Source organism: Tenrec ecaudatus, chromosome 12 (genome assembly GCF_050624435.1).
Source record: "Tenrec ecaudatus isolate mTenEca1 chromosome 12, mTenEca1.hap1, whole genome shotgun sequence".
Lineage (NCBI taxonomy): Eukaryota > Metazoa > Chordata > Mammalia > Afrosoricida > Tenrecidae > Tenrec > Tenrec ecaudatus.
Window position 1 is genome coordinate 89,660,452 of NC_134541.1, and position 21,425 is coordinate 89,681,876.

Here is a 21,425-nt window from a genome sequence, read left to right on the forward strand (position 1 = left end):
CACCAATAGTTTACATCCCATCAGTGCTGCCATCGTTCATAGATTTCCAAGGATGTTCCAAACAAAGACAGAATAGGAAGATGGACTGGGTGATCTACTTCTTTAAAAACTGGCCAATGAAAAACCTTCAGAATAGCCAGTGAACTAGTCAGTGAAAAACATTCAGGATGATAGAGTGCTGGAAGGTGGGCCTCGCAGGTTTGAAGACAAAGTATCAACTAAAGAAAAGCTGCCTGTCAAAATAACATGTATGGAGCAAAGCATTCAGTACCTGACTCAAAATGAAAAGAAATAGCTATAAATATCGATTAATAATAGGAATATGGAGTATATAAAATACAAGTCTAGAAAAAATGCAATGTTGTCCAAAAACACAGAGTGCTTGTAAACCAGGATCCTAGTACTGGCAAGCTGGAATGTACTAGCACACAGTCGACTCTGCTGGCAATGGCAAACTGGAGAGAAAAACACCAGCTCCAATGATGGAAGACTCATTTCAAGAAGAAAAATCTGCAAGTGATCATATCCATATGCCAACAGAGACCCAGGTTAATAGGACTGTTATTCAAATATATACACCAACCATAAGTGCAAACGTGACTAAGTTGAAATTCCACTAGCTTCTATAGTTTGGAATGAGTCAAACATGCCATCAATGCAATTGCTGGTAAGGGACTATAAACGTTGAAAACAAAGAACTAGTACCTGGAAAATAATGCCTTAATGAGAGACATGATGCAGGTCTCATGATAGGATTACACAAGACTGATGTTTTAGTTCAGCTCTGTGCCCAGGTCTAGTCCGCAGTTCAAAACCACCAGCCACTCCCCGGGACAAGGGTGAGGCTGTGTGCTCCAGGAAAGACGGACCGTCTTGGAACCCACAGCAGACCTCCGCAGTCTTGGAGGTACACCAGGGGTCAGAACTGACCCCATGGCAGTGAGTTGGGTTCTAGGAGTTTCTAAAATCTGCCTGGGTCATTGAAAGAGTCTGCTCGACCACATGAAAGGCAACTATGAAAACGGACCTTTCAGAATGAAAGTACAGAAATGAAGTGGATTCCATCGGTTAAGACAATAAAACTTCCATCGAGTCGACGTCGGCTCATAAGACAAGATAGAACTCTCCCTGTGAGTTTCTGCGACGGTTTCTCATTACGGAAAAAGAAAGCCCCATTTCTCGTCTGTGGGGCAGCTGTTGGTTTCGAATTGCTGACTTTGCAGATAGCAGCCCAACACTGCAACACTGTCGCACTGTCGCACTGCCGCACCAGGGATCCTAAGCACAGCCAAAAGAGAGCTTAATCTTACTAGTTCCTTCAAGGCAAGGGTCAAGATGCACATTCGAATGGAAGCTTAAAGAAACTAAAACAAGTCCCTGAGTGCCGAAGTATTAAGCTTCAGTATATTCCACCTGAATTTAATAAACATTCCTCATGAATAAATTTGACTAATTGAGCACTAATGACTAAAGACCAGTTGAATTATGAGATGTTATCGAGGAGTTTTACTTGAAGGAAATTTTTTAAAGTCATTAAAATAGATGTCAAAGGAGACGCTGAAATTTCTCTTGAATATAGGATAGCTAAAATTAGTGAAGAAATAATGATATAACAATCTAAACAGGAGACTTAAAGTGTTATAAAATGTATAATGAAATTCGAAAGAACCTGGAGTTGGAAAGAAAAAGAGAAGAACAAGCTCCACATTCCTCAAGCGGAAGGAACTGAAGAATAATTTCCATGCCTCTAACTACAATATTAAAGAATCTTATGAGCTCTGGTTGCATAGTGGTTACTATGTTCAAAACCACCAGTTGCTTCTTGGGAGAAAGGTTAATTCCATAGGTGAAGTTCTATAATTAAATATTTATATAAACAGGTAAGTGATTCAATATAAATATAAATAAATATTTACATCTCAAACATTATATATCAATTAAATACACAAATATATTTATATTAGCAATTAAATATTTATAAATAAATATAACTATCAAATTAATTAATAACATAAAAGTAAACAAAACACTTTAAAATAAACATATCTTTAGAGTTGTATCAAATTCCAAGTCAAAATTAGCCTCGGAGTCATCAGATGGCAAAATGTGGTTAATTGGTACTCATAAGTCATTGTTCCTGTCCTTTTGGAAGCTTGTGTTAATAATTGCTAAGGAAAAAATATCACTGAGTTCTTATATCAATTGATTTTTCATCTTTCAAGATTGTGAGACAAATTCTGGCACAACAATTTCTCTGTTTCCATAATTATCTAGCTAGAACCAGGCACAAAGTCATTTCCTATTGGGAATAATTACAAATAGCACTTGAAAGTACTAGCAATAGTTTAGTGGCCATTTATCCACTAGAAATGGCTAAATTTTAGCAGGAAGCACTTGCTAGAGATTTTTTTGTCACAGATTTTTTATAGACACATATGGTTTGCATTTTCCAATATGAAGTGGGATTCAAACATATTCTCAAATAATTCTTATTAAAAGTTGTTGTGTGTTGCCAAGTCAGCTCTGCACCGCAGTGAGCCTATGCGCAGCAGATCAAAGTTCTGTGCCGTCTTCACAATTGTTCCCCTGCCGGAGCCCATTGATACAGTTTGGTTTGTCCTTTTAGCAGCCCATTGCATTTTCAATATTTTTCTCCAACACCACAATCCAAAGACATTGATTCTTTTCAATGAGTCATAATCCACCCTGAAGGCCAGAATCCTTGATTTTCAGCAGCAAGGGCTTCAAATCCTCATTTTCAGCAAGCAAGGTTTTGTCATCTGCATATTTCAGGTTGTTAGCAAGGCTTAGTCCAATCCTTATGACAAATTGTTCTTTAAATAATTCACTTTCTCTGATGACTTACTCAGAATACAGTTTGAACAGGTATGGTGATCAGTTTGTCCTCTTAGCAGTCTATAGTATTTTCCAGACACCGCTCTGATTTACACTTTTCCTGATTTTAGTCCATGCAGTATGCTCTAGTTCTGTTTGCACAGCTGCTTCTTGATGCATGTACAGCTTCCGAATGCATGAGTTACGAATGAGCACAGCGAAGTGCTCTGGAAATCTCACTCTTCTTGAGGCTATTATAGTCCACACCGTTGAATGTCTTTGCATAGTCAATAAAGCACAAGTAAACATCTTTTTGGTATAATCTGCTATGCGTCAAGATCCATCTGACATCAGCAATTATATCTCTTGTTCTACATCCTCTTATGAATCTGACCTGAGCCTCTGGTCCCTGTAAGGTTTCTGCTTCAAAAGTTGTTGCATAATCTTAAATAACTTCACTTGCCTGTGATACCATTGATATTGTTCTATAATTTTGGCATTCTGTTGGGTCACCTTTCTTTGGAATGGGCACAGATGTGGATGTAGTCAGTTGGCCAATTAGCTGTCTTCCAAATTTCCTGGCACAGATGAGTGTTTCCAGTGTTTCATCTACAACTTTCTGAAACAGTTCATTGGATATTTCCATCAAATCCTGGAGATGGCGATGTGTTTTTGACCAATGCGTTCAATGCAGTTTGAGTTTCTTCTTTCATCATCATTGGTAATTGCTTATATGCTACTACGTCCTGAAATTATGGAATGCTGAGTAATTGTTTTTGGTACAGTGACTCTGTGTATTCTTTCCATCTTCTGTTGATACCTCCCGAATCATTCAATATTTTGCTCATAGATTGTATTTTTTTCTTGAGTATGTACTTTTCTTGAATTCTTTTAGTTTCAGATATGCTGAGTATGTTATTCCCTTCTGTTTGTCTAATTCCAGGTCTTTGCTGACATTTGAGATACCAGTAACATAGCTTCCAGCATCACAGCAACCCACAAGTCACCACAGTGTGACAAACTGACCGATAAGAGGTGGTCTATTGAGAGAGAGAGAGAGAGAGAGAGAGAGAGAGAGAGAGAGAGAGAGAGAGAGAGAAGTGAGAGGAGGAAAGGGAGGGTAGGGGAATGGAAGAAAGGAGAGAGCATGTATAAAAATAGTACATTTTGCTTGAGAAGAAAATGATGGGTTTTTTTGTTTTGTTTTTATGAAAAGATCGTTTTATCAGGGGCTATCACAGCTCTTTGACAATCCATACATCAATTGTATCGAGCATGTTTGTACATATGCTGCCATCACTATTTTCTAAGCATTTACTTTCTATTGAGTCCTTGGTATCAGCTCCTCTCCCCCACACTTCATGACCCCTTGATAAATTATAAATTTTTTTCATATCTTATACTGACCGCTGTTATCTCCCTCCCTTGACGATTTGTTGTTCATCCTCCTTTTGGGGGTGGGGAGGGGAAGAGAGGGGATGTGTCGATCACTGGGATCAACGGAATCCAGAAAACAGGAATGGGAGTAGTGATACCAGGAGGGTAGGGGGAAGTTGGACAGAAGAGGAAGGCAGGGGGACCGACACATAAAAATATGGTTATAATTACAAAAACAAAGCTGTTTTGAATTTGTATGCTGTGTACCTGGTTATCCCTGTTACTAAACCCAATAAACTGCTTATCCATATCTGTCTAGGACAGTGGTTCTCACCCTATGGATCACGAGCCTTTTGGGGTCGAATGACCCTTTGACAGGGGTCGCCTAAGATGATCAGAAAACGCATATTTCCATGGTCTTAAGAACCGAGACATCGCTCCTCTATCTGTCTCCAGGCAAGTCTGCCCACACGTAGCTACGTCAATGTACTAGTACCCACCGAGAAGACTGTTACCCATGCTACACCATGCTTCATGGCAATATTTCATTTATTTGTAATTAGAAATAAATATTTCACAATATATAACTACATATTATTTTTGTGATTAATCCACTATGCTCTAATTATGTTCAATTTGTAGCAATGAAAATACATCCTGCATATCAGATATTTACATTATGATTCATAACAGTAGCAAAATTACAGTTACCAAGTAGCAACGAAATGATTTTATGGTTTGGGGTGACCACAACATGAAGAACTGTATTAAAGGGTCGTGGCGTGAGTAAGGTTAAGAACCACTGGTCTAGGGCAAGAGATCCAAATTAGAAATTCCTGAGTTCCTCTGGAATGAGTCAAATTGTGGCTGCTTAATGTACGAATACCAAAGGTGCAGAGTGATGTCTTTATGTATGGTGTCTTTATGGTGTATTATGTAGAGCATAGTATCACTAACTTTCTTCAGCTGTCCTAAGCTTCCATTCATTTTGATTTCAAATGGTGACCTAATTTTAAACCCCAATAAAAATAAAATATAAATATCCTGAAATGGAAACAAAATGTATTTCCAATTTTAGAAACAGAGAATGACAAAGTTATTTAGTACAACTGTAATCTTAATATTGCATCTGAAATAAAAAATTACTTTCAATAGTCCACACTGTGTGGCCTACTGTACCCATCATGAGACATTTATATTGGGCTTGGGAAAATAGAGAATATGTATAAGCTATTCTTGGTTATTTCATTTTTAAGAAGAAGTGAGCCTGGAATTAGATGTTTTATACATTAATTACTCTACCACTAATTCTTATAATAAATAACATTTTCTTCTCTTTAGTTATGGCATATCTTTCCAGAGGTCAAATTAGTTAGAAAAATGTGTTCGTGGAGTAAACATGATAAACACCTGAAATACATTGTACTGTCATAAAAATCATTAAATAAATGTTAGATCAGAACAACAATATCTGATTCTATAACACTAGCAAGAAGCTTCTTAGTAATGGTCAGTTTCATCTCATTTAAAAAAGAGATTTAAAATTTTAGAACAATGTAAAATGGTTGATTTCCTATTTACATTTTATTTAAAATCATTCCAGAAATTCTAAGTTCTTCTCAAATTCCAGAGTTTTTTCTGTTCAACACAGTATTTAATTGTTGTTTTTATTTTTAACTCTCTAATTTATAAATCTTACTACAAATGGGCTAAAACTCCATGAAACACACTTGTATTTAGCATACCAATAGACACACATTGAATTTACAAATCCAAAAACCTATACTAAAAAATTCTGCAAATAATTACTCTTTTGGATAGAACATTTTAAACTATATTTGTGATGTTTTGAAAAGGTCAGTCCACAAACAGCAAGTAACTTGTATGAAAAAAAAAAAAAAAAAAGGAAAGACCAAAGGCGAGTTAAAGGCTGCTTGATTTTGCACTTTAGGTTGTATACTGCTATACTGAGTGATTTTGAGATCTTACGTAATCTTTTCTGGACTACAGATTTCCTAACATAGATGAGGATGGAAACAGTTTCTGCTAAAGAAGAAAAGAATTATAGCTTAAGTATGGATTACAATTCAATGTCAAGTAAAAAAAATCCTTCACAACTGGACCAATGGGAACTATCATGATAAAAGTAGAAAAGATTGACGTTCTAAAGAATTTTGTCATGCCAGGATCCACAACCCATACTCATGGAACCAGCAGTCAAGAGATCCAAGAAGTCATTGCATTCAATAAATCAGTTGCACAACGCCACCTCAAAGTGTTGGACAGCCAGATGTTACTTTGAGGATTAAGGCAGTACAGTAACCAAGCTGGGGTATTCCCAATCGCCTCATATGAAAGTTGGGCATTGAACAATAAAGATCGAAGAATGATCAACGTACTTGAATCATGATGTGTTGAAGAAGATTGAGAGTAGCATGGACTGCCAAGGGAACAGAATAATATGCCTTGGAGAAAGTACGGGCAGAATATTCTGTAAAGCCATGGATAGGGGGACTTCCTCTCCTGGATTTTGGACATGTTTGTGGGTGAGATCAGTACTTAAGAGAAGAAGAGGGGAAGCGAAAAGAAATTCTCTCCAAAAAAATGACTGACTCAGGGATTGCAACTATGGGCTTAAACAAGCAAAAATTGTAAGGTGGCCTGGGTCAGGGAAGCGGTTCCTTTTAGGGCTGCCATGAATGGGAACTGGCTTGGGGGCACTGAAGAATAACAGCAGTACTTGTATAAGTGTGAGGGCTGAAAATATGTTGGATATAGCCAACGCATCATTTCTTTTATACAAAATCTATTAAGGCTGTGTGCTTGAAAATAAGTGTTTGCTTAGAAAATTCTTTAAACCCACTCTAAATAGATGAGCCATAGTATTAAAAGAGTTCAGTGATTATTTTCTGTGTTACTTTTCATGCCTTTAGCTAGATGTTGTTCTTCTTAAATTCCTGTTAGGTGGAATCTGGTCCGTTCCAACAGAGTAAAATACTGACTAGTCTTGCACCATTTTCACAGTTGTTATTCGGCTTGAGTTCACTGTTACAGCCACTGTGTCAATCAGTCTCCTTGACGTGCTTCCTCTTTTTCATTGCCCCTCCACATTACCAGGCATGTTGTTCACACAAACATGACTTCTCCTGACAACATGTCCAAAGACCAAGGCAGTTCATGATACTTTCGATATCCTTCAAAAAAGCCATAATTCAAATGCAATACTTAGTTAATATTTATTATGTAAAGATATCAGTCAGTGTAAGTTAGTTGCTAAGGGACTATTTCAACTCCACTGGCATCTGAAGAATAATTTAAAAACAAAACCACTTAAAAATGAAGTTATTTGTCAGGGATAAAGGATTTTAATAGCATTTTAATTAATTAAGGAATAATTGTTAATAATTTTTACATTTTGGTGTTAAGCATTGTGTGTTATTAAATAAATGTTTGATCAAATATTTTGCCTGCATTTAGCTTTTTCTAAAATGAGTATATAGCGTATCCAAATTGTTAAGCTAAAAAAAATTAGTATGGAAGAGTAATATATTTCCATACTAAATTATTTTTTTACATATCAGGAACATTTGAAATTTAATTGTATCTACTCTTTTCCTCATATTATTTTAAATTTTAACTTATGTAATTTAGAATAACAGTTTTGTACTTATAATCATATAATACTATAATACTACCAGATAGATACAATTTAAAGTTTCATCCACAGTTGGAGTCCATATCTATGAATCATAATTTACTTTAAGAACAAAATATTAAAATAGGTTGATTCTTTTTTTAATTTATTTTTTAAAATCATTTTATTGGGGCTCACACAACTCTTATCACAATCCACACACATCAATTGTGTAAAGCACACTTATATATTCATTTCCCTCATCATTTTCAAAATTTGCCTTCAGCCAGCTAGGGTTCCTGGAATCAGGTCTTCATTTTCCTTTTTTCCCTCCCCCTTCCTCCCTGATCCCACCTCCCTCATGAAGCCTTAATAATTTATAAATTATTATTTTATCTTATCTTACACTGCGGGGCATCTCCCTTCAACAATTTTTCTGTTGCCCATCCCCCAGAGAGGAGGTTATATGTAGATCCCCGTGATTGGTTCCCCCATTCTACACACCCTTCCCCCCGGTATCGCCACTCTCACGGTTGATCCTGAGGGGTTCATCTGTTCTAGATTCCCTGTGTTTCCAGATCCCATCTGTACCGCTGTGCATGCTCTGGTCTAACCAGGTTTGCAAGGTAGAATTGGGATCATGATAGTTTGGGGGAGGAAGCGTTTAAGAAATAGGGGAAGGTTTTGAGTTTCATTATTGCTACACTGAACCCTGAGTGACTCATCTTCTCCCCCCTACCCCTCTGCAAGGGATGTCCAGTTGTCTACAGGTGGGCATTGGGTCCCCATCACAGGCTCCCCTCATTCACGATATTTTTCCCACCTGCCTTTAGTGCTTGAAACCTGGTTCCCTTCGGCCCTTCATGATCACACATGTTGGTGTGCTGCTTCCACGTGGGCTTTGTTGCTTCTGGGCTAGATGGCCGCATGTTTACTTTCAAGCCTTTAAGTCCCCAGATGCTATATCTCTCGATAGCCGGACATCATCAGCCTTCTTCACCACACTTACTTATGCACACATTCATCTTCAGCGTTTATGTGGGGAAGGTGATCACACAATGATGGTTTTTGGTCTTTGGTGTCTGCTACCTGATCCCTTCAAAACCTCGTGTTCACATAGGCTTGTGTGCTTCTTCTCTGTTGGCTTTGATGCTTCCGAGCTAGATGGCTGCTTGTTTGCCTTCAAGCCTTTAACACCCCAGATGCTATATCTTTTGATAGCCAGTAACAATCAGCTTTCTTCACCATGTTTGCTTATGCACACATCTGTCTTCAGCAATCATGTCGGGAAGGTGGGTATCATGAAATGACCGTTTAGCTGAGCAAGGTGCTCTTGCATTGAGTGAATGCGCTCTAGGAGGCCCAATGTCCACCTGCTACCCTACAACTAAACCTATAAATATATGCACCTAGGTCTATTTCCTCCATAATCATAAATATATTTACATATGTACATGTCTGTATTTAGGCTTCTATGTATGCCCTTTGCCTCCTACTCCTTTCCTCTATTTCCTAATGCTTTCCTCCTGTCCCACTACCACGTTCAGCCTTCATTTTGGTTTCAGTAATTCCTCTCAGTTACCTTGCCCATGGTCACTCCCTACCAATTCTCCCATCCCCTCCCTCCACTGGTTTTGAACGATTCGTTGTTCCCTTGTCCCTGGGTTGGCCAACACCTCCTCCCTTCCCCTACCTCCCACACTCTCATGTCCCTCCGGAACCGTTGGTCTAGTTATTTTCTTCTCACATTGTTTGTACAGCCATCTTATCTAGGTGGACCTGCAGATATAGTAATATGTGCATAAAAATGTTAGGAGTGTTTTCCGGACGAGTCTGATGGGGTGCCACATCCTGGCCCCAAATCCATCCTTTATACTCCCTTGGGATCTCCTTGTTCTGCTTCCCCCGCTGCTCCATTGCATGCCCCCAGTGTTTTCCTTCAGTCTAGTGGGGCCAGCTAAGTCACACATCCCCCACTGTGTCTCAGGTGCTGTCCTGTGTAGGGTTATGGGTCAGTGCAGGATGTTGCATCTTGCCGTGGGGCTGGGTCTATGGTCCTCTCTGTACATTGGGCCCTTCAAGCTGGGCTATGGTCCTCTGAGCTTGGTGGGGCCAGGTGTGCTCTGCTCCGTTCTTCCTCCTTCCTTTGCTTCAGCTTCCTTCTGGGTGTGGTGTGATAAGTCAGTTCCTTTCCCACACCAGACGATTTATTTTCATTTTCTGTGGTACTCCCTGCAATGTTGGAGGTCGGGCTAATTCTGGTTGGGGCTGGCATTTGGTCCAGTCTCTTTGTGGATTCCTCCACATGTTATGTTGCCCTCTTGATTTGGTGTGTCATGGTGGGGTCCGTATGCATGTTCCAGTTCTTTGGGGACACAACCAATACCCTCCCCCTGGGTGGGTTAGTTCCCTGTTCCCCCTGTGCCATTCACTTGGTTTCTCCCCACCCCTATTCTCCCTCCACCTGCTCCCCTTCCCTTTCTTTATGTTGTACTCTCATGTACCTCCCTAGGTGTGGCCTGCCCTCCCTCCAATTATCTATTCTTCCACCCGTTTATTGCAAGATAGGTGTTTATTCTTCTATTCTTGGCATGCTGATTGTACTTACCTCAGGGGACTCATGTTATACCTGTCATTTTGAAAGATGGCCGCATGTTTACTTTCAAGCCTTTAAGTCCCCAGATGCTATCTCTCGATAGCCGGGCATCATCAGCCTTACCTCGCTTAACATGATTCCTTCCAGCTCTTCCCGTGAAATGACATGTTTCATATGATTATCCGTGCTGCTGCATAGTACTCCCTTGTGTGTATGTGCCAGAGTTTACTAATTCACTCATGTATCGATGGAAACTTAGGCTGTTTCCAAGTCTTTGTGATTGTAAATTGTGCTGCAATAAACATTGGAGCGCATATGACTGCTGTGTTTTATTTGCTGCTTCCACCGGGTATATGCCCAGTAGAGGGATGGCTGGGTCATAAGGTAAATCAATTTCCATTTTCTTTAAGTATCTCCAGATTGCTTTCCACAGTGGCTGTACAAATCTACATGACCACCAGCAGTGGAGGAGGGTTCCTACTTCACCACAGCGCCTCCAACACTTCTTGCTCTCTGATTTGCTGATTTGGGCTGGCCTTAGGGGTGTTATTACTAAAAATCTTCTCCCAGTCTGTGGGGTGGTCTTGTCACCCTCTGGGCGAAGTCTTTCGAGGTGCATAGGTACTTTATTCTTATTAAATCACATTTGTCGATTTCCAATTCACCTGTGTGTGTACCCTTCCCTATTGCAGTGAGCCTATGAGTTCCCTGGGCCAGTGCTCTAAGGTTAGTCCCAAATCCCTCCTTGATGGTCCTGATGATTTGGGGTTTAACTTCTAGGTCTGTGATCCACCTTGAGTTTATTCTTGTGCATGGGGTGAGAAACGTCTTGTTTCATCTTTTACATCTTTTATATCCATTGTTTCCAGCACCACTTGTTAAAAAGGTAAATCTACTTCCCACTTGATGGTTTTGGGATCCTTGTCAAAGATCAGTTGTCTATATAGTGATGGTTTTATTCTTGGGCTTTCTATTCTTTTCCACTGGTCTGAGTTTCTGTCGTTGTGCCTGTACCATGCTGTTTTGACCACTGTAGCTGTGTAGGTGAGTCCTCCAACTGAGTCCTTCTTCTTGAGGAGTTCTCTGCTAATTCTGGATTTCTTCCCTCTCCATATGAAATTGGTGGTCAGTGTTTCCAATTCTTTGAAGAAGGTTGATGGTATTTGAGTTGGTGTAGCATTGAACTTGTAAAGTGCTTTAGGTAGGACTGTCATCTTTACTATGTTGAGCCTTCCAATGCACAAGCAGGGATGTTTTTCCATTTTGGGGGGTCACTTTTGGTTTCCTGTAGTAGGGTCTTACGGTTTTCCTTGTATAGGTCTTTAGTATTTGTTGTTAAATATATTCCTAGATGTTTCAGTGTGTTCTTAGCTACTTAGTGAAGGGTACTTCCTTTTTAAACCCTTCTTCCATGGTCCTGTCTGATGTATATAGAAAACCAACCAACTTCTGTTTATTGATCTTGTATCTTGCTACTCTTCCATATTCCTCTATCGCTGTAAGTACTCCAGCTGTGGAGCTTTTGGGGTTTTCAATGTACAGGATCATGTTGTCTGCAAATAGCGATAGTTTCACCTCCTCCCCTCCCTTTTGGATCCCTTTGATGTCCTTCCGCTGTCTTATGTTGTTAGCCAGAACCTCCAAAATGATATTGAATAGAAGTGGAGACTTGGGCATCTTTGTTTTATACCCTTTTTCAGTGGGATTGTTTTTGTCTTTTCTCCATTGACTATGATTTTGGCTCTTTGGCCTTTCATAGATACCTTGTTTCAGCTTGAGGAACTTACCTTCCAATCCTATCTTCATGAGTGTCTTGATTAGGAATGGGTGTTGGATGTTGTCAAATGCTTTTCCTGCATGTATGGATATTATCATATGGTTTTTTAAATCATTTTTCTTATTGATGTGGTGTACAATATTGATGGACTTTCGGATGTTAAACCATCCCTGCATCCCTTGGATGAATCCTACCTGGAAGTGGTGAATAATATGTTTTATATACTTTTGTATTCTATTAGCCAATATTTTTTTAAGGATTTTTGCATCTATGTTCATTATAGATATTGGTCTATAATTTTCTATACCTGTGGGATCTTTGCCCTGTTTGGGTATCAAAGTAATGCTGGCTTTGTAAAATGAATTTTGGAGTTTGGCATCCTCTTCTATGTTATGGAATATTTTGTGGAGGATCGGTGTGAACTCTTCCCTGAATGCTTGGTAGAATTCTGCTGTGAAACCATCTGACCCTGGGGCTTTTTTGTTGGTAGGTTTTTGATTATCCTCTCTATTTCTTCTTTTGCTATGGGTTTGTTGAGGTTATTGATCTCTGTCTGAGATAATCTAGGGAGAGCCTGTTTTTCCAAATATTTATCCATGTCTTCCATGTTTCTGAATTCATTAGAATACAGACCTTCATTGTCCTTTGTGATTCTCTTTTTAATATCATTGGGGTCTGTTGTTACTGCCCCTGATTCATTCCTCATCCTGGCTATTGATGTTTGCTCCTTTCTATCCTTGGTAAGCTTTGCCAGAGAACTGTCAATTTTGTTAATTTTTTCTTAGAACCATCTTTTAACTGCATTTATCTTTTGCATTGGTCTCTTGTCTTCCCACTGGTTTAAGTCCGCCCTGATTTTCAGTATTTCTTTTTTCTTGCTATTGGAGGGGTTGTTCTATTGACTCTGTTGTAGTTGTTGGAGGTTTTGTGTTAATGTATCTGTCATATACCTCTCTTGTTTTTCATGTATGCATTTAATGATATCAAGCTACCTCTGATAACTGCCTTCGCAGTGTCCCATAAATATTGATGCAGTGTATTCTCATTCTACTTAGTTTCTAGAAACTTCCTAATATCCTAATGATCTGGGCCTGTACCCATCCATGTTGCAGGAGATCGTTGTTCGTTCTCCAATTGGTTGCCCTTGCTTTTCTGGACATCCTCTTATTAATCTCCAGCTTTATGGCATGGTGATCTGAGAAAGATGTCTGGATAATATCTATGTGTGTGAATTTACTCAGGTTGGACTTGTGTCCCAGCATGTGGTCTATTCTTGAAAAAGATCCATGTGGATTTGAAAATAATGTGAGATCCTTTGCATTTGGATGGAAAGTTCTATAGATGTCTACCAGGTCCTGTTACCTAATTACATTGTTTAGCTCTATGGTATCTTTGCTGAGCTTCTTTCCCAGTGATCTGTCTTTCTCTGATAGCAGAGTGTTAAAGTCACCTACTATAATTGTTGAGTCCCTGGTTTCTTTGTTCATCTTCTTAATAGTTTGATGAAAGTCACCGCACCATTATTAGGAGCGTAAATATTCAATCTGCCAAGTGGTTCTTAGTTTACTGAACCTTTGAGCATTATGTAGTGTCCCTCTTTGTCTCTTTTTATGGTTTGAATGTTGAGGTCCATTTTGTCGGAGATTAAGACAGCCACCCCTGCATTTTTTGAGTTACAATTTGATTGGTAAACTTTCTGTCAATCCTTTATTCTTGCATATTCTTGTCTGTGCGCTTAAGATGTGTCTCTTGCAGGCAACAGATTGATGGATTGTTGTCTGAGCCAGTCTTCCAGCCTTTTTCTTTTAATGTACCAATTGAGTCCATTGGTTTCAGAGTTATTATCACTAGCTGTGCATTCATAGTTGTCATACCCTGTTTTGTGATTTGGGTCTTTACCTATCTCACTTCATATCAGTGTGCTGTGTTTGAGTGGACAGTTTCTATCTTGTCCTCTTTTCCATCTGAGACCCTATTGTCCTGGTAATTTTTGCTGGCATGTTGGCTTCTAGATGGAGATGGGCTATATGGTGGTCTCCTGTTTGTTCTTGATGGAGGTTGATCCTCTGGCCATAGTGAGTCAGCCAGTATCTTCTGCAGGGTCGGGTGTCTTGCAGCTCATTCTTTGAGTCTTTGAGTCTTTCCTTGTCCTGGAAGACCCTTAGTTCACCATCTATCTTAATGGATAACTTGGCAGTGTACAGGATTCTGGGGGAGGCATTTTTTCCCCAGGTTTTGGAAGATGTTACTCAATTCTCTCCTCTTCTTCATGATATCTGCTGATAGGTCTGAGCATATTCTTACCTGCCTTCCTTTGTATGTGACTGTCTTCCTTTCTCTTGCTGCCCGTAAAAATTTTCTTTTTCCTCTAAGTTGAATATTTTTACTCTTATATGTCTTGGAGTTTTCTTCTTGGGAATTAACTTAGCTGGCGTCCTTTCTGCTGCTTCCTGTATTAGTGCCTGGTTTTCCCTTGTTAGGGTGGGAAAGTTTTCTTCCAGAAATTCCTTTTGCTATCTTGGCTGTTGACTTGAGTGTTGTGTTGTGCTACGGTAGACCAATTATTTGAATATTATTCCTCTTTATAGCATCTGTAATTGATCTCAGGATATCTTCTATTTCTTTAATTTTCCTATCTGTCTTTCTCATTTGCTCAGGTCTATTTGAGTGTCCTTGAAATCACTGATATATTTATCTGCCTCCTCAAGCCTAATCATAAATTCTGTGACCTTGTGTATGGCTTCTGCTACCTCCTGTGTTAGCTCCTGCAGTTCCCTTTTCTGGGTGGATTTCATTCCCTCTATTGTGGACTTCATCTCCTCTATCATTGCATTCTTAATCTGGGTTGCTTCCCTCAGCTCCTGTATTACTGCGAGCAGACTTCTGAAGATTTCCTTATGTGGCAGATCTGTATCTGTTTTTTCTATGAGAGATAACTCTGCTACTATGTTTCATCTCTGGTGTTTTTTGTTGTTAGTAATGTGGTCTGTTGATTTTTACTTGATTCTTTCATAGGCCCCATGCTTCTGGGAGGCCAGGGGAACCTTATCTGTGTTACTGTTAAGGATTATTTCAGGCTACTGCCTATGACCTACTATAAGGATGGGTCAGACTGCTGTGTAGGCAGAGTTCCCCAAAGGCTTAGTGACCCACAGTGGTGAGATGTTTCAGCAACTGGGGTGGGGGCTGGAGCCTCAGTGAGTGCCCTCAGGATTCTTTGACCTGATTTGTCAGGGTACTCTTAGCAGCCCCTTTTTTGGTTTAGTAATAAAAAAGAAGAAAAGATTAAAAATTAAAGAATAACTTTTAACAAAATTTTGAGAGGAAAAAGAAAAAAATAAAGAGAGAGGAAGAAGAAGCTCTAAAAGAGGAGAGAAAAGAAGTGATAATAGTAGAAGTGGAAGGAGAAGAAAAAAGAGATAGAAGGAAAACCTATAGAAAAGGGGCAGAAGAGAAGTACTAGCAATAATGAAAAAGGAGGAAGAAAGAAGAGAGCAAACACAACACAGAAAGTAAAAGAAAGAAAAACCACTGCGAGATAATATATATTTAAATTTTTTCTCTTTTCCCTCCAAGTTCTAGTGATGCCTAATACAAGGCTGAGGTGGGCGAGGCCTCGCTGCCATGGGACGTGGTGCTCATCTGGGCTCCGGAGCCGGACTATGTGGGGGGATAATGCTATTCAGATCAGCAAGCACTTCCAGGTCTCTGCAGGTCTGTAGAGCTGAGCCTATGGGCAGGGCTACACAGGCGGGAGCAGCCCCTCAAGGGGGGGTCTCCTGCATTGGCCAGAACATGCTGGGACCACAAGGGGTGCGGAGAGAGGCACAGGCCACAGTGCCCGCCTTCTATGTTGGCGCGTAATAGCTGGGGCAGGCTTAGACGCTGGTGCTGGGCACTCCGCAGGGCACTGCAGTGGGGAGAGCCAGCTGGGAAGCACAGACGGCTCTGGAGGGGACCACAATTCCATGTCCCAGGCTCCCTAGCAGGTGGGAATGTTTATCGCTTAAGCTGCCGGCCCTGTGAGCTGTGCAGGCTCCACAGCGATGTGGTGCAAGCAGCATCTGACAGTGGCGGGAACAGCGAGCAATGGCGCTTGTCCTCCGCCCTTGAAGGAACTTGTCACGGCAGGCTCAGAGCTCATTGCTGCCGGCTGCTGGAATCCCTACAGCCACAGGGAGGGCAGCGCTGCACCGGCAGGAGTGCCAAGCCCTGTCACTGGCGCTCCCAGTAGGCAGGGGCGCCCACTATTGCGCCCAGGACTGTGCGTGTTGGAAGGGGCGCTCTTGGCAGGTCTAGCGCTCGGAGCGCGGGCACCGGTCTCCGCGGTGGCTCAGGCCAGCCTGCAGTGACTCCGGCGGAAAAGCAGTGTCGGGGTAACAGCGGGCTGGTCTCTGGCTGCAGGCTGCTCCGGCGGGAAGTGCACAGCGCAGGTTCACGGCTGGGAGTGGAGCAGGCGCTAAGCTGACGGGGCTGGCGGCTGGGCAAACAGGGTGCTGAAGGAGAGGTCCCAGGAAGCTATGGGGGTGGATGGTCCCCACGTGGGAGTCGCCAGGCAGCCCCGGGTGGCCTGCAGGTCAATTACCCGGGCCTTGGATGAATGGAGGGAGGGACGCGGGCCCAAGGGCAGATCGATGCTACGTGGGGAGGGGGGAACCATGGGAAAGGGAAGCTTCTCTCCTGTGGGGTCCTGTGAGACCGCTGCGTGTGTCTAGGCAGGGCAGGCAAGCGACTCTGGGCTCGGGTCCCGGTCTGGGGATGGAGTGGGGCTATAGCCAGTCGCAGCCGCCATAGCGACAACCTAGTGATCCGAGATGTCCCATAAATCGGGTCCTGTATCACCGAGGCCCCTGCTCAGGATAAATGCATGGGGTGGAGGTGGGGTGCTGTCCGGTGGGATATTTCACTCACCAGACTCCTACCACTCAGCTACCTGGACACCAAACCCGCTTTGTTCAAAAGAGCTCTCCGAATATGCGGGTCCCCTGCTCTGCCATCATCCCTTTTCAAATAGTAATAATAAAACTATTCCTTTAAAGTTGTTACTTTGTGCCCAGGTCTTGTAATTCTATTTTAAGAAAAAACAAACAAACTCCTGTTTGGTAAGTTATACTTTATTTAAATTAAAATGTAGGCAATAGCTGTTTGATTTGTTTCATTACAATGTGTTTTTAGTGATTAAAATTTTAAATGCAAAGCAAGTATAATTATAAATAGATGAAGCGACTTGTCCTGGTTCTAGCATCTCGGAGTCACTGACTCGCCGCGCGCCTCTAGCATGCAGGTGCACTGTCACTTCAGGGTCTTCTCTTGCTTCTTCCTGGAAAGCCCCCCACGGAGACCTTCACGACTCCACCTCTCGTTCTAAAGCATCTTTCCTCTCATAGCACGTGGACCACAGCACCCAACCTTGCATCTGCCCACAACCTTCCTTTTTGCTTTATTTTTTTTCTTGTACTTAAAACTAAATTCTACATTTGGAATTAATTTTATTCTTCATTGCTTGTCTATAACGCTGGAATATTAGTTCCATGATCAATTTGTTCACTGCTGAAGTTACACTGTTTAGCAAGCCTAACTGAGAGGTGGTGTTTAATGTTTATATTTTGAGGATACATAAATAAACTGGATTTAATTAATTATTCAGAATGAACTAAATTATGATGAACAGAATTAATACACACTACATATTAGTATATGCATGTACACAAATGTATTATACATAATTGATACTTTTAGAAATACAACATCAACATTTCTAATATATATATGCTATCAAATTGGATTATTATTTTCGAGGGAGTATGAAGACTGACACTTCTTTTAAAATAATTTCAAGAAACTTATCTTTGTTAATTTAAATTCATTTACTAAATCTCTGTAAATAGTAGTAGTTATGTCTTGCTAAACAATCCACAAGACACGTTTTATTATTCCCATAAAGTTGACAAAGAAGTGAGGTTATCTCACCACATTTCAGAAATTCTGTTGCTTTTAAGAAAGAACTGATAAGGCATGTTAAATATGATTACAAACATGAGCTTATGTATATTATCCCCAATGAAAAAAGGATCTATTTAATAATATGAAAAATGAAGCAAACAAAATATTTCACATGTACAGAAATACAAAATCTTGATGTCAAAAACTGTTTGAAGTTCGAATTTTTTAAAAGTTGCCCTAGCTTATGAAGTAATCATTTAAAAAAATTTAAAAATCATGATATATTTTATACTCCAGAAAAACATTAAGGAACAGTATAATTTGGTCACAGATTTTTTATTTCATAAACAATAAATAAACAGTAAAAAGAGAAACTGTATTTTAAGATTACATAAGGTCAACACTGAAGTCTCTGACACTGTGTGTAGGCAGTCCCTGGGTTATGAATGTGATTCATTTCTGAATTCGTGTTTAAACTGAATCGATAGGTAAGTCAGAGAAGGTGCATACAGTTCTTCATTAGTCTTACGTTAGTGCAAGAAAAGGCTTGCAGCCTTTTCAATATTTTAAAGCTGAATATGCCGCAACTGAAGGTGATTTTGATGATGAATTTTTTGACCAGGGGTTGGCTCAATCAGTTCAAAGGGAGGTCATATCTACATGCAATTAAAGGGCAAGTACCAGTTTTCGATTGTCAGACACCCGGGACAGGGAGCAATATTTGTAAAATCAAATGGAAAGAATTCATCTACTTTAGTCTTTTAATGAATTTTATGTTTGGAAATTGGTTGACCCACTTTGAAATAAAAGATACCAGTGTATAAGTCTTAACAGTTGTTTTCTATTTTTATTATGAGCACAAATTAAGTGCCTGATATACTTCAAAATGATGGTGTGCCAAAGTGCCTGCACAATTAACATGCTAACTCAAATGTAATGAGTAAAGTAATTCTTACTACCTTTAAATATTAAATGCTAATTTACAGATTTATCATAAACAAGTCCACATGGAAACCGTGTAACTAAAAGAACAAGAAAAGAAAGCCAGAGTCCATTTCTTCAGTCCCGCAGCAGTGCCTACACTGGCATTGATTTGGTAATTAGGTGAATTTATATCACCCCTAAGATCTCATATTGGTATTCATGCTAAAACATTTCTATATCTACTTGGGAAGGTACCATACAATACTTCCTCTAAGTTTTGGCACAAGTTCAAAAATGCCATCATTCTAAACATAATTTAAATTTTTATCCAAAATTGGAAAAAATGGATTTAAAAAAATAAACTGTGAGGCAACTGACAATTTTATTGATATGTGAAAGTATGTTTAAATTATGTCTTCTTCCTTTGAATTCTGCACTCTAAGTTGCTGGGTATATAGATAAAGAAATCAGAAAAGGTAAAGAAATTGTGCTATAACTATAATAAAATACACATTTGAAAGGACAGCTAAGTTGATGAATATGGTTTTTCATGTTTTCCATTTTGTAATATGCACTTCATATCCAGAACCATCCCATGGAAAGACGCTCACCGTTCATGGAAGCACAGCGAGGGCTGTAGTCGCCCTTTGTACTACCCTCTTTCATCTGTGACTCACGCTCGGTTTGGGAGAGATCATGATTTCACAAAATCCTTGGATCCAAGGTCACTGGTAAATGACGTACCCTTAACTTGGAATATCTTCTAGCAATGCAGTCTAAGGAATGCATTATTATTTCGCTTGTGGGAGATCTAAGAGTTTTTCTTATGAAAATGTCTGGTAGTTACTCTTCATAACTTTCTGTGTCTGGCTAGACTTAATATGTGTTCTCTTCATTGATAAGTTACATAAAATTCAAAGTACATGATTCTTATTTAAACATGAAATCCTACGACTTTAGCTGTAATATTTGGAATTACACAAAATATATATGAGGGTTAGCATCATTGTGTTTTGGGCAACAAGGTAACTTTCGGTAGGCTATCACTTTGTAATTATTATCAATGTAGAATTTATAGATCTCAGATTCCATCAATCAAATATATCCATCATGCTCATCACCATCATCATCATCTCCTTCATCTTCATCATCATCTTCAATTTCATCTTCATCATTCAGAATATCATCTTCATTATTCTCATTATCGGTCCACTCATGGAAATCTCCACTTGCAAAATCCCCAGAGATCTCAAAATCTTTAGCTAAAAAAAGGTAAACATTATCTTTATTGATTTTGTGAGATAGTTACTGATAGAAATGTCTGATTAAATTAATAAAATTTAATACGCTTCTTAGATTTCTTAACAAATGTTAAGATCAATTCTCATTAGAATATTATTACATGTTAAATCTCTATTATTTGTCAAAATGTCATACATTTATAAGAAGAATTATCACTGAGATATTATATGTAAGATTCCCTTTCCACTCATATTTAGCTCAGAACAAATTTTATAAAAACCAATGAGAGACTTTGAATTACATCAATAATTTAAAATATTACTACTAGTGTTGTGTGCAGAATAATTGTCTCACAGCCATGTCTGTTTCCTGATTTTTGTAGCCTGGCAAAGAGGACTCTGCAGATGCGATTGAATTGAGAATTGTTAAATTGGGAGTTTATCCTGGTCCATCTAAATGACCTCAAATCATCACATGTCTCCTTTAAATTGAAAAATCTTTCTCAGATAGTATCTGAAAGAAACATGACCACAGCATTTTCAGAGGTGTGCAATGCATAAGCCTTTAAAGACAGATAAAAGGAGTCATAGGCCAAAGACAGAGAATGGCCTCTTCAACAGCAAGTGAACCATTTCCCACACATAGCGACTCAAAAAGATGGAGTATAGCTACTCTAGAAGGTCTTTCTAGAGCATCTTGAAACAACCTGACATATCTTTCCCCCTCGTAGAGACTGGTGGGTTTGAACAGATGACATTTTGAGAAGTAACTCAATGCTTATATTGTGGCACCATGAGGACGTCTAGAAGGTGCAAAACAAAAGGATCGTCAGACACCTTTAGTGTCCATCGACGGAATGTGGCCCTGCTTGCAGCTTCAGCTTTACTCAGGGAAACCAACTGTAAACTCTGATACCCAGAGCTGTAAAATACTAAAATAGTACATTTACATCATTTAAGCTTCTACGTTTTGGTAACTTATTACATCTATAGAACACTAATGTAGTTACACAATAATCTTACATATACTTCAAATATCAACAACATTTTCAGACACAAAAATCCATTTGTTTTGTTTTCAATCAACTATCAACTCAT

General features: G+C 39.6%; 1 protein-coding gene across 5 annotated transcripts in view; it reads right to left on the reverse strand.

Annotated features, from left to right (window-relative positions):
• Nucleotides 1-20,181: 20,181 nt before the first annotated feature.
• SPOCK3 (SPARC (osteonectin), cwcv and kazal like domains proteoglycan 3) overlaps nucleotides 20,182-21,425 on the reverse strand; it is a 416,201-nt gene continuing 414,957 nt past the window's right edge. For all 5 annotated transcript variants that reach the window (XM_075528014.1, XM_075528013.1, XM_075528011.1 and 2 more), the window contains one exon: nucleotides 20,182-20,348. In XM_075528014.1, the coding sequence (XP_075384129.1) occupies nucleotides 20,182-20,348 (167 nt within the window). The remainder of the gene's footprint in view (nucleotides 20,349-21,425) is intronic.